The sequence below is a fragment of the Somniosus microcephalus genome, chromosome 8, assembly GCF_052327205.1.
Source record: "Somniosus microcephalus isolate GS21.2 chromosome 8, FLI_Smic_1.0, whole genome shotgun sequence".
NCBI classification, from domain to species: domain Eukaryota; kingdom Metazoa; phylum Chordata; class Chondrichthyes; order Squaliformes; family Somniosidae; genus Somniosus; species Somniosus microcephalus.
In genome coordinates this window covers 6,654,700-6,668,783 of record NC_140994.1, presented here as the reverse complement: position 1 = coordinate 6,668,783, position 14,084 = coordinate 6,654,700, and the positions used below count along the sequence as shown (strand labels likewise).

Below are 14,084 nucleotides of genomic sequence, written 5' to 3'. Positions count from 1 at the left end.
AACGCTCCTGTATATATTATATAATAACACACCGTGTGTTACTGGGTATAACGCTCCTGTATATATTATATAATAACACACCATGTGTTACTGGGTATAACGCTCCTGTATATATTATATAATAACACACCGTGTGTTACTGGGTATAACGCTCCTGTATATATTATATATATGTAGCATGCCGCGTTATTTGATAGAAGAACCTTGCATAGATACAAGCTGTTCCAGGAACATATTCAATGTTAAATGTTTCTGACCTGAAGGAATGGGAAGACGAAGCCCACGGTGAAGTTCGAGACCCAGTTGAGGGACCCTCCAACGATATAAGCAGCGGGACGGTGTGACTGGGTAAAGAGCTCCGCCGTCATCAGAAACGGGACCCCCGCTGTACCGCCAGAGCGTGAGGGAGAGAGAATGGAGAGAGAGAGTGGGAGAAAGAGTGAGGGGGAGAGAGAGGGAGATAGAGAGTGGGATAGGGGGGGGGGAGAGAGGGACATAGAGAGAGAGAGAGTGAGTAATTGGAAGAGAGAGAAAGGGGAAGAGAAAGGGAGAGGAAGAGAGAGAGAGAGAGAGAATGGGAGAGAAAGAGAGAGAGACAGACAGAGGGAGAGAGAAATAAAGGGGGGAGAGAGAGAGAGGGAGGGAGGGAGAAATTGAGCGAATGAGAGCGAAAGTGGAAGAATGAGAGAGACAGAGAAAGAATGGGGGAGAGAAAGAGTGAGATGGAGAGAGAGAAAGAGAGAGAAAGAGTGAGAGAAAGAGAGAGTGGGAGAGAAAGAGCAAGAAAGAAAGAGAGAGGAAGAGAGAAAGAAAGAGAGTGGGAGAGAGAGAAAGTAGAAGAGAGAATGGGAGACAGTGAGAATGGGAAAGAAAGTGGGAAAGAAAGGGGGAGAGACACACAGGGAGGGAGAGAAAGAAACGGGAGAGAGAAAGTGAGAGAGACAGAGTGAGGAAGTGAGACAGAGTGAAAGTGGGAGAAAGGGAGAGAGAAAAACAGAGAAAAGCAGGGAGAGAGAAATAGAGAGGAGTTAGTCAGAGAGAGAGCGAGAGAAAGGGAGATAGACACATACACACAGTGATGAAGAAAGTGAGAGACAGAGTGATAGACCGTGATACGGAGAGAGAAAAACAGATTATATACACAGACACGGAGAGGGAGAGAGAGAGAGAGGAAAAGAGATACACAAAGATAGAGGCAGAGCGGCAGGGAGATGTGGTGAGAGGGAGATATACACAAAAGAACGTGAGACGGGAAAGATAAGGAGGGAGAGAGAGAGAGGTCAGTTAGTTAACAAGAGTGATTGGTGCCAAAGTGCCATTGATCACTTTGCACAGATATTTAAGAAACAAGCAGCACTGCACACCTCTCAACATCGCATGTCATTCATCTTTCAGACAGGCCTGCACAAGGGTGAGAAACATCTGGATTAAACCTACGGAATGTGCAGCACTCCCAAATCCAAAGGGGTGTGTTCCATACCTTCTCGATAATCGCCCGCTGCCAGTGCCAGCCTGGCGTGGGCGGGGGGTGGGCGGAGAGGGGGGGTGGGCGGTGGTGGGGGGGGTGAAAGGCGGTTTGTGTTCCCTCTGCCCCCCCACCCCCCGACCCAGACCCTTACCCTCCCTCCCCACCCCTTCCCTCTGACTGCGCCACAGACCTGTCCCACTCCAAGCAGAAAGAGAAGATTGAAATGTAAAAATTAAATGTCATCTGCTGCACAGTGCGTTCCAATGCTTGGCTTGCTCTCCCATTTACTTAAATAGGGACGGAGCTACAGATCTAATCTAATACTCAGAGGATGAGTTTAGCAACAATTTAGTCCAGATTTGCATTATTTTTGCATAATGGCCATGACAGAGCTTAATGTGATAAAATGGATCTGAACTCTGAGTTGAGCACCATTGTTCATTAAGAGTAAAAGAGAAGATATATTCATCATTGTTTATAAACAATGATGCATGAAAAGTACTAATTAAAGATGTAATTACACTGAATACATTCTCTATTGTAAATGTAATATATTCTTCATGGACACTACTAATAAATCAACTACCTAAAGCGCCAAGACCCACATTTATCATTCCGATCCCGCTCCTGCTAAATCACACTCGTTACTGCTCCACAACCTCGTCTTCAGAAACAGCTTGAGGGTAACGTTTTTTGGGGGGTCTGTCGAGGTGAGGCTGTCAGCGCTGGGGAACCGAATACTCCCCCCTCACCCCTCCCCCCCAGGTCCCGCCAATGTCGCTATGTCTCAGCACGGTGTGTGCTGGCTTGGCTCAGTCAGAGGTTGCGAGTTTGAGCCTCGGTCCAGAACTAGGCTGCGACTCCAGAGAGGGGATGTGGCCAACACATTGGAGGTGCTGTCTCTCGGATGAGACGTTAAACTGGAGGACCCCAACCCCAATCTTCATCGCTCCACCCTTAGTGGCCGTGCCTTCAGCTGCCTGGGCCCTAAACTCTGGAATTCCCTCCCTAAACCTCTCCGCCTCTCTCTCTTCCTTGAAGACGCTCACTAAAACACCCCAGCTTTTGGTCACCTGCCCTAATATCTTCTAATGTGGCTCGGTGTCAAATTGTGTTTGTGAAGCACAGTAATGTAGTAAAACGTCCCAAAGGTGCTGTATAAATGCAAGCTGTCATTGATGTTGACCCATCTATGCTGGGAGCGTTTGACGGGACCGTGTAGAGGGAGCTTTACTCTGTATCTAACCCGTACTGTACCTGCACTGGGAGTGTTTGATGGAACAGTGTAGAGGGACCTTTACTCTGTATCTAACCCGTGCTGTACTTGCCCGGGGAGTGTTTGATGCGACAGTGTAGAGGGAGCTTCACTCTGTATCTAACCCGTGCTGTACCTGCACTGGGAGTGTTTGATGGAACAGTGTAGAGGGACCTTTACTCTGTATCTAACCCGTGCTGTACTTGCCCGGGGAGTGTTTGATGCGACAGTGTAGAGGGAGCTTCACTCTGTATCTAACCCGTGCTGTACCTGCCCTGGGAGTGTTTGATGGGACAGTATAGAGGGAGCTTTACTCTGTATCTAACCTGTGCTGTACCTGCCCTGGGAGTGTTTGATGGGACAGTGTAGAGGGAGCTTTACTCTGTATCTAACCAGTGCTGTACCTGCCCTGGGAGTGTTTGATGGGACAGTGTAGAGGGAGCTTTACTCTGTATCTAACCCGTGCTGTACCTGCCCTGGGAGTGTTTGATGGGACAGTGTAGAGGGAGCTTCACTCTGTATCTAACCCGTGCTGTACCTGCCCTGGGAGTGTTTGATGGGGACAGTGTAGAGGTAGCTTTACTCTGTATCTAACCAGTGCTGTACCTGCCCTGGGAGTGTTTGATGGGACGGTGTAGAGGGAGCTTTACTCTGTATCTAACCCGTGCTGTACCGGCCCTGGGAGTGTTTGATGGGACAGTGTAGAGGAAGCTTTACTCTGTATCTAACCCGTGCTGTACCTGTCCTGGGAGTGTTTGATGGGGACAGTATCGATGAAGCTTTACTCTGTATCTAACACGTGTTGTACCTGCCCTGGGAGTGTTTGATGGGACGGTGTAGAGGGAGCTTTACTCTGTATCTAACCCGTGCTGTACTTGCCCTGGGAGTGTTTGATGGGACAGTGTAGAGGGAGCTTCACTCTGTATCTAACCCGTGCTGTACCTGCCCTGGGAGTGTTTGATGGGACAGTGTAGAGGGAGCTTCACTCTGTATCTAACCCGTGCTGTACCTGCCCTGGGAGTGTTTGATGGGACAGTGTAGAGGGAGCTTTACTCTGTATCTAACCCGTGCTGTACCTGCCCTGGGAGTGTTTGATGGGACAGTGTAGAAGTAGCTTTACTCTGTATCTAACCCGTGCTGTACCTGTCCTGGGAGTGTTTGATGGGGACAGTATAGAGGAAGCTTTACTCTGTATCTAACACGTGTTGTACCTGCCCTGGGAGTGTTTGATGGGGACAGTGTAGAGGAAGCTTTACTCTGTATCTAACCCGTGCTATACCTGCCCTGGGAGTGTTTGATGGGACGGTGTAGAGGGAGCTTTACTCTGTATCTAACCCATGCTGTACCGGCCCTGGGAGTGTTTGATGGGATAGTGTAGAGGGAGCTTTACTCTGTATCTAACCCGTGCTGTGCCAGCCCTGGGAGTGTTTGATGGGATGGTGTAGAGGGAGCTTTACTCTGTATCTAACCCGTGCTGTACCTGCCCTGGGAGTGTTTGATGGGACAGTGTAGAGGGAGCTTTACTCTGTATCTAACCCGTGCTGTACCTGCCCTGGGAGTGTTTGATGGGACAGTGTAGAGGGAGCTTTACTCTGTCTCTAACCCGTGCTGTACCTGCCCTGGGAGTGTTTGATGGGACAGTGTAGAGGGAGCTTTTTTCTGTCTGCCAATCCTGCCAGCCTATCTATTCCCTGCCGACATATTTTATGATCCTATAGGATTTTGGCAGATTCCCCTTCTCCCCAGTCAGCAAATTGCAATCTTGTTCCCTCAGTTCTTATATCCAGATTAGTGGGGGGAGGGTTCAGGTGAGGGGAAATTTAGAAATCTAAAGTGAAAGATCAAGGCAATGGAGCAGTGCAGCAATTTGGGTGAAGATAAGCAGATTGTGACAGGAAGGGACAGAGAGTTTAAAAGTAAAAGTGCATCAGCGAATAAGATGAAAACAGGGAATGATGGTAAAATGTTAAAACTAAAGGCTCTTTACCTGAATGCACAAAGCATTCGAAACAAGATAGACAAATTAGTGGCACAAATAGAGATTAATAGCTTTGATCTAATAGCCATTACAGAGACATGGTTGCAAGGTAACCAAGGTTGAGAGCTAAATATTCCAGGGCACTTGACTTATCGAAAAGACAGGCAGACTGGAACAGGAGGAGGGGAAACCCTGATAAATAAGGATGACATAAGGTCAGTAGTGAGAAAGGATCTTGGCTCAAAAGATCAGGAAGTAGAATCAGTCTGGGTGGAGATAAGAAATAACAAGGGGCAGAAAACAGTGGTGGGATTAATTTATATGCCCCCAAACAGTAGCTATACCATTGGACAGCGTATTAATCAAGAGATAATAGGAGCTTGTAACAAAGGCAATACAATAATCGTGGGCGGGGGGGGGGCTTTAATCTGCATATAGATTGGGCAAATCAAATTGGCAAAGGTAGTCTGTTGGACGAGTTCATGGAATGCATTTCAGACAGTTTCCTCGAACAATACGTCATGGAGCCAACCAGGGAACAGGCTAATTTAGATCCTTTATTGTGTAATGAGACAGGGTTAGTTAGTAAACTTATAGTAAAGGATCCTTTGGGGAAGAATGATCATAATATGAGAACATTTCACATTGAGTTTGAGAGTGAAATACTTCAGTCGGAAATGAGAGTCTTAAACTTAAATGGAGTCAATTTTATAGGTACGAGGGGCGAGTTAGCTAAGGTAGATTGGGAAATTGGATTAAACGGTATGACAGTAGATAAGCAGTGGCAAACATTTAAAGAAATATTCCAAGATTCTCAACGAATATACATTCTATTGAGAAATAAAAAATCTATGGGAAAAATGATCCATCCGTGGCTAACTAAAGAAGTTAAGGATAGTATTAGATTAAAAGAGGCTTATAATGTTGTGAAGAATAGTAGTAAGCCTGAGGATTGGGAGAGCTTTAGAAACCAGCAAAGGATGACCAAAATATTGATAAAAAGGGAGAAAATAGAATATGAGAGTAAACTAGCAAGAAATATAAAAACAGATTGTAAGAGCTTCTACAAGTATGTAAAAAGGAAGAGAGTAGCAAAAGTAAACATTGGTCCCTTAGGGGCTGAGACAGGAGAAATTATAATGGGGAATAAGGAAATGGCAGAGACTTTAAACAAATGTCGGTGCAGGCTCGATGGGCCGAAATGGCCTCTATCTGCACTGTGGGGATTCTGTGATTTTGTGAATACACAAAAAGCACACCAGAAATAGTGGGGAACCAAGGGTTAATGAGAGCGAGGAACTTAAAGTAATTAAAATCAGTAGAGAAAAAGTACTTGAGAAACTAATGAGACTAAAACCAACAAATCCCCAGGACCTGATGGCCTACATCCTAGGATTCTAAAAGTGGTGGCTGCAGAGATAGTGGATGCATTGGTTTTGATCTTCCAAAATTCCCTAGATACTGGAATGGTCCCAGCGGATAGGAAGGTCGCAAATGTAACACCGCTATACAAAAAAGGAGGGAAGAGAGAAAACCTGGAACTACAGGCCAGTTGGCCTGACATCAGTTGTCGGGAAAATGCAGGAATCCATTATTAAGGAAGAGGTAACAGGGCCCTTAGAAAATCATAGTAGGATTAAGCAGAGTCAACATGGTTTTATGAAAGGGAAATCGTGTTTAACAAATTTATTAGAGTTTTTTGAGGATGTAACTAGCAGGGTAGATAAAGGGGAACCAGTGGATGTAGTATATTTGGATTTTCAAAAGGCATTCGATTATGTGCCACATAAGAGGTTGCTATGCAAGATAAGGGCTCATGGGGTTGGGGGTAATATATTAGCATGTATGGAGGATTGGTTAATGGACAGAAAACAGAGAGTAGGAATAAACGGGTCTTTTTCCGGTTGGCAGGCTGTGACTAGTGGGGCTCTGCAAGGATCAGTGCTTGGGCCTCAGCTATTCAAAGTTTATATTAATGACTTGAATGAACGGACCGAGTGTAATGTATCCAAGTTTGCTGACGATACAAAGCTAAGTGGGACAGTAAGCTGCGAGGAGAACACAGAGTCTGCAAAGGGATATAGATAGACTGAGTGAGTGGGCAGTAAGGTGGCAGATGGAGTATAATGTAGGGAAATGTGAGGTTATTCACTTTGGTAGGAAGAATAGAAAAACAGAATATTTTTTAAATGGTGAGAAACTATTAATTGTTGGTGATCAGAGAGATTTGGGTGTCCTAGCACAAGAAACACAGAAAGTTAACATGCAGGTACAGCAAGCAATTAAAAAGACTTGCATTTATACAGCGCCTTTCATGACTGCCGGACATCCCAAAGCGTTTTACAGCCAATGAAGTACTTTTTGAAGTGTGGTCACTGTTGTAATGTGGGAAACATGGCAGCCAATTTGCGCACAGCAACATCCCACAAACAGCAATGTGATAATAATCAGTTAATCTGTTTTTGTTATGTTTATTGAGGGATACATTTTGGCCAGGACATAGGGGATAACTCCCCTGCTCTTCTTCGAAATAGTGCCGTAGGGTCTTTTATAGAATCATAGAATCGTTATAGCACGGAAGAAGGCCATTTGGCCCGTTGAGCCCATGCCGACTGTCAGCTACTCCCACTCCCCCACCCTTTCCCCGTAGCCCTGCAAATTTTTTTCCTTCAGTTACTTATCCAACTCCCTTTTGAAAGCCACGATTGAATCTGCCTCCACCATCCTTTCAGGCAGTGCATTCCAGATTCTAACCACTCGCTGCGTAAAAAAGTTTTTCCTCATGTCGCCTTTGGTTCTTCTGCCAATCACCTTAAATCTGTGTCCTCTGATTCTCGACCCTTTGGCCAATGGGAACATGTGGTAAACCACTGTTTGTATTCCACTGTGTACATGCCTGGACATGCCTCGGCTGACTCCTCCCACAAGTCCTAGTATAAAGGTGACTGCTCCCCAGCCCTTTGTATTTCTGGACCGGTCGACCACTCGAGGCAGACCTTCGTTCTTTTGTTAATAAAAGCCTTTAGTTACTCTCTTAACTCTCAGTCTTTTATGAGTAATTGATAGCGCATCAGAACAGTTTCCCTCTATCTATGCTGTCCAGTCCCCTCGTGTCTACTTGAGAGAGCAGACGGGGCCTCGGTTTAATGACTCATTCAAAAGACGGCACCTCCGACAGTGCAGCACTCCCTCAGCACTGCACTGGGAGTGTCAGCCTGGATTTTTGTGCTCAGGTTCCTGGACTTGAACCCACGACCTTCTGACTCAAGAGGCGAGAGTGCTACCCACTGAGTCACAGCTGGCACATTAGGAAGGCCAATGGCGTGTTGGTCTTTATTGCAAGGGGGTTGGAGTATAAGAGTAAGGAAGGCTTGTTACAATTGTACAGGGCCTTGGTGAGACCACACCTGGAGTACTGTGCACAGTTTTGATCTCCTTAACTAAGGAAGGATATACTTGCCTTGGAGACGGTGCAACAAAGGTTCACTAGATTGATTCCTGGGATGGGAGGGCTGTCCTATGAGGAGAGATTGTGTAGAATGGGCCGATACTCTCTGGAGTTTAGAAGAATGAGAGATGACTGTCATAAATCGTAACTTCTTCAAGAAGTAACTCAGGAAGTACTACTGAATGGCCAGCTGAGGGCGCCGTCCGAGGAGTATAAATACTCGGGCGTGGGCCCAACTTGGCCAGAGACAATCTGGAAACGGGAAGCTAGTGACTACTAACTAGACCTCCATGTTTTGTTACAAGTCGATTAAAGCCTTGCTTTATGTACAACCAATTGCGTAGTGAGTCTTTATTACGTCAGTGATGTCATTGAAACATATCAGATTCTCAGGGGGATTGACAGGGTAGATGCTGAGAGACTATTTCCCCTGGCTGGAGAGTCCAGAACTAGGGGTCACAGTCTCAGGATAAGGGGTCGGCCATTTAGGACTGAGATGAGGAGTAATTTCTTCACTCAGAGGGTGGTGAATCTTTGGAATTCTCTACCCCAGAGGGCTGTGGACGCTGAATCATTGTGTATATTCAGGGCTGAGATCGATAGATTTTTGGACTCTAGGGGAATCAAGGGATATGGGGATCGGGCGGGAAAGTGGAGTTGAGGTCGAAGATCAGCCATGATCTTATTGAATGGTGGAGCAGGCTCGAAGGGCCGAATGGCCGACTCCTGCTCCTAATTCTTATGTTCTTATTTGGGCTGTGACCAGTTGTTCCCGCCGTCCAATACACACTGGGCTCAGGCAGTGGACGAGGGGAGAGGAATGGAAGGGAGGGGAGAGCAGCCCAAAGCTGCTTATTGAACCGTATCCCGGAATGTCAGCACCTCCAGGAGAGGAGGGGGCTGGGGGTGGGGGTGGGGGAGACTTTCAGGTCGACCTTAAGAATCACAGCGGGCAAACCCCATCTACGGCAGGTGTGCAAAAACAGGTGGTGGAGAATCAGTTGGCCCCTTCACGACCTGCCCGAGTTTCCTTACCTTTCCATCATGTGTCTTGCCTGAATTTCGACCCCAATGATTCTTAGGGTTGTCCTGAAAATTTCCCAAGTTCATTCGTGTTCCTCTCCCCCCCTCCTCTCCTGGATGTCCCCCCTGCCGTTAGTGATACTTGCTGTGTTTACCTGCTCCCCCCGCCCCCCACATCGTGTCAGCGTGGCGTTCTCCCTGGGGAGGGAGGGGATCTTGGGGCCGGCTGTATGTAAACAATAACAACTTGCATTTATATAGCGCCTTTAATGTAGTAAAATGTCCCAAGGCACTGCACAGGAGCGGAAAGCAAATAAACATCGACACTGAGCCACATAAGGAGATATTAGGACAGGTGAAAGAGGTCGGTTTTAAGGAGCGTCTTAAAGGAGGAGAGAGAGGTGGAGAGGTTTAGGGAGGGAATTCCAGAGCTTAGGGCCCAGGCAGCTGAAGGCACGGCCACCAATGGTGGAGAGATGGAAATCGGGGGATGCGCAAGAGGCCAGAATTGGAGGAGCGCAGATATCTTGGGGGGCTGTGGGGCAGGAGGAGGTTACAGAGAGAGGGAGGGGCGAGGCCGTGGAGGGATTTGAACAGAAATTTTAAAATCGAGGCGTTGCCGGACCGGGAGCCACTGTAAGTCAGCAAGCACAGGGAGTGATGGGTGAATGGGAATTTGTGCGAGTTAGGTTAAGGAATACCAGAGTTTTGGATGAGCTGCAGTTTACGGCAGGGGGGAGGGGGGGAGGGGGCGGGGGGAGATCGGGAGGCCGGCCAGGAGAGCGTTGGAACAGTCGAGTCTAGAGGTAAACCAACATGGATGAGGTTTTCAACTATTCCAACGCACTCCTGGCCGGCCTCCCACATTCCAACCTACGTAAACTTGAGGTCATCCAAAACTCGGCTGCCCGTGTCCTAACTCGCACCAAGTCCCCTTCGCCCATCACCCCTGTGCTCGCTGACCTACATTGGCTCCTGGTTAAGCAGCACCTCGATTTCAAAATTCTCATCCTTGTTTTCAAATCCCTCCCTGGCTTCGTCCCTCCCTATCTCTGTAATCTCCTCCAGCCCCACAACCGCCCCGAGATATCGGCGCTCCTCTAATTCTGGCCTCTTGAGCATCCCTGATTTTAATTGCTCCACCATTGGCGGCCGTGCCTTCAGCTGCCTGGGCCCTAAGCTCTGGAATTCCCTCCCTAAACCTCTCCGCCTCTCTCTCCTCCTTTAAGACGCTCCTTAAAACCTGCCTCTGTGACCAAGGACCTGCCCTAATTTCTCCTTAGGTGGCTCAGTGTCAAATTTTCTGACTTTTAATACTCCTGTGAAGCACCTTGGGATGTTTTACTACGTTTAAAGGCGCTATATAAATACAAGTTGTTGAAGTTGTTGTTGTTTTCAGCAGGTCTCAAGTCAACTTGTAAAGAAAGACTTTCCATACCTGGTCCGACGCAGAATCCAGCAATAATCCCCACAACACAAGCAACACTGGCGTAATGCATCCATGGATCCTGGCATCATAGCAGAACATGAGTTAGAGAGTGAATAAAGTCTCAGCGTTACAGCAAAACATTCATCAACACGCACGTGGCACACACGTAAAACGGACTTGTATTTCGATAGAGTCACCACCTCAGCACATCCCTAACCGTTTTACAGCCAATGAAGTATTTGTTGAAGTGCAGTCACTGTTATAATGTAGGAAACGCGGCAGCCAATTTGCGCACAGCAAGCTCCCACAAACAGCAATGAGATAAATGACCAGATAGTCTGTTGGTTGAGGGGTAAATATTGGCCAGGCTACCGGGTTAACTCCCCTGCTCCTCTTCGAAATAGTGCCTTGGGATCTTGTACGTCCACCTGGGAGGGCAGACGGGGACTCACTTTAATGTCTCATTTGAAAGACAGCACCTCCAACAGTGCAGCGCTCCCTCAGTACTGCCCCTTTGACAGTGCAGCACTCCCTCAGTACTGCCCCTCCGACAGTGCAGCGCTCCCTCAGTACTGCCCCTCCGACAGTGCGGCGCTCCCTCAGTACTGCCCCTCCGACAGTGCAGCGCTCCCTCAGTACTGCCCCTCCGACAGTGCAGCGCTCCCTCAGTACTGCCCCTCCGACAGTGCGGCGCTCCCTCCGACAGTGCAGCGCTCCCTCAGTACTGCCCCTCCGACAGTGCTGCACTCCCTCAGTACTGCACTGGGAGTGTCGGCCTGGATTCTGTGCTGAAGTTCCTGGAGTGGAATTTAACGCACGACCTTCTGACTCTGAGGCGCGAGTGCTGCCCGCTGATCCACGGCTGACACTTGATCCAATACTCCCCTGGGGAGGGACTTGAACCCATAACCTCTCACCTTGGGACTGTTGGGTTGCCGCCTCTTCCAACAGATGAACGTTTGTGGCATCACCGCCCGACTGTTGCCAACTCTCTTCGGGTGAATTCCCGGAGATTTCATCACATGGCCTCATGCCCCGCCCCCACTCTCCCGCCATTGGCCCATCCTCCAGCTGCACTGCCATCCCATGGCCAATAAACAAAAGTGTTCCAAGAATATGAAAAAAACTAAATTTTTTAATGCACCAATAATTTTCATAAGAACATAAGAATTAGGAGCAGGAGTCGGCCATTCGGCCCCTCGAGCCTGCTCCACCATCAATAAGATCATGGCTGATCTTCGACCTCAACTCCACTTTCCCGCCCAATCCCCATATCCCTTGATTCCCCTAGAGTCCAAAAATCTATCGATCTCTGTCTTGAATATACTCAACGACTGAGCCTCCACAGGCCTCTGGGGCAGAGAATTCCAAAGATTCACCACCCTCTGTGTGAAGAGATTTCTCCTCATCTCAGTCCTAAATAGCCGGTCCCTTATTCTGAGACTGTGACCCCTGGTTCTAGACTCCTCAGCCAGTGGAAACATCCTCCCTGCATCTACCCTGTCAAGCCCCTTAAGAATGTTATACGTTTCAATGAGATCACCTCTCATTCTTCTAAGCTCTAGAGAATATCGGCTGAAAATTCAGTAGCCTTAGCGCCTCATTTGAGGCGCTAGAGGGCCTTGCGCCGGAGTTATGGCCAGTAGTGAAATTCCCTGGGACCCTAAATCGGCGTTGCTCCGGTAGCGCTGCGCCGGCACCGATGACGTCATCGGTGTGCGCAGCGTCCCGGTTGCCGTGGTAACCCGCCCGAACTCCGAAATTGAGTTGCGGCCGCCTCGCCCGTGGCAGCCGCAACCAGCGTTTTGTCAGAGGTGCCTTACTGCAGTTAGCGCCGGCGCATTAAAGGCCCCGCGGCGGCCGGCCGCTTTCCCGCCGGCCGCCTGCCCGCAGCTCCCTCCCCGGACTTCTCTCCCCCCGCCCCCCGGAACAGATGCAAGCCCGGCACTAATTTCCGGCGCTAAAGCCCTGGCTAAGCCAAAACCCAATTTCTAGGCCAATCTCTCCTCATAGGGCAATCCTCTCATCCCAGGAACCAGTCGAGTGAACCTTCGTTGCACTCCCTCTAAGACAAGCTTGTCTTTCCTTAGGTAAAGAGACCAGAACTGTACACAGTATTCCAGGTGTGGCCTCACCAATGCCCTGTATAATTGTAGTAAGACTTCTTTACTCTTATACTCTAATCCCTCTGTAACAAAAGCTAACATACCATTTGCTTTCCTAATTGCTTGCTGTACCTGCATGTTAACTTTCTGTAATTCATGTACCAGGACACCCAGGTCCCTCTGAGTGCAGACATTTCCCAGTCTCTCTTAGTATTCAAAAAATATTCTGCTTTTTTGTTTTACCTACCAAAGTGGATAACTTCACTCTTCCCCACATTGTATTCCATTTGCCATGTTCTTGTCCACTCAGTCAACCTGTCTATATCTCTCTGCAGCCTCTTTGCGTCCTCCTCACAGATTACTTTCCCACCTAACTTTGTATTATCAGCAAACTTGGATACGTCCCTTCATCTAAGTCATTAATATAGATTGTAAATAGCTGAGGCCCAAGCACTGATCCTTACAGTACCCCGCTACTTACAGCCTGCCAACCCGAAAAAGTCCCGTTTATTCCTACTCTCTGTTTTCTGTCCATTAACCAATCCTCAATCCATGCTAATATATTACCCCCAATTCCATGGGTCCCAATTTCGTGTAATAACTTTTTGTGTGGCACCTTATCGAATGCTTTTTGAAACTCCAAATACACCACATCCACTGGTTCCCCATTATCCATCCTGCCAGTTACATTTTCAAAAAACTGTAACAGATTTGTCAAACACAATTTCCCTTTCATAAAACCATGTTGACTCTGCCTAATCATATTACAATTTTCTAAGTGCCCTATTACCACGTCCCTGAAAATAGATTCTAGCATTTTGCCTACTACTGACGTCAGGCTAACCGGCCTATAGTTCCCCATTTTTTCTCTTCCTCCTTTCTTAAATAGCGGGGTTATGTTTGCTACCTTCCAATCCTTGGGGACTGTTCTAGAATCTAGGGAATTCTAGAAGATTAATACCAGTGTATCCACTATCTCTACAGCTACCTCTTTTAAAACCCTAGGATGCAGGTCGTCAGGTCTACGGGATTTGTCGCCACTTAGTCTCATTAATTTCTCCAGTACTGTGTCTTTACTTATACTGATTTCTTTAAGTTTCTTATTTTCTCTAGACCCTTGGTTCCCCATTATTTCCGGAATATTTTTTGTGTCTTCTACCGTGAAGACAGATAAAAAAAAGTATTTGTTTAATGTCTCTGCCATTTCCTTATTGCCCATTATAATTTCTCCTGTCTCTGCCTCTAATGGGCCCACGTTTACTTTCACAAATCTCTTCCTATTTACATACCTATAGAAACATTTACAATCTGTTTTTATGTCTCTTGCTAATTGACTCTCACATTCTTTTTTCTCTTTCGTTATCAATTTCTTAGTCCT

The 14,084-nt window shown here is 47.5% G+C and overlaps 1 protein-coding gene across 1 annotated transcript in view; it reads right to left on the bottom strand.

Moving 5' to 3' along the window:
• slc2a15a (solute carrier family 2 member 15a) overlaps positions 1-14,084 on the bottom strand; it is a 178,183-nt gene that overhangs the window by 9,366 nt on the left and 154,733 nt on the right. Inside the window, exons 10-11 of the mRNA XM_085994156.1 lie at positions 10,611-10,680; positions 258-385 (exon numbers count right to left, since the gene is read on the bottom strand). Coding sequence (XP_085850282.1) covers positions 258-385; positions 10,611-10,680 — 198 coding nt within the window. The remainder of the gene's footprint in view (positions 1-257; positions 386-10,610; positions 10,681-14,084) is intronic.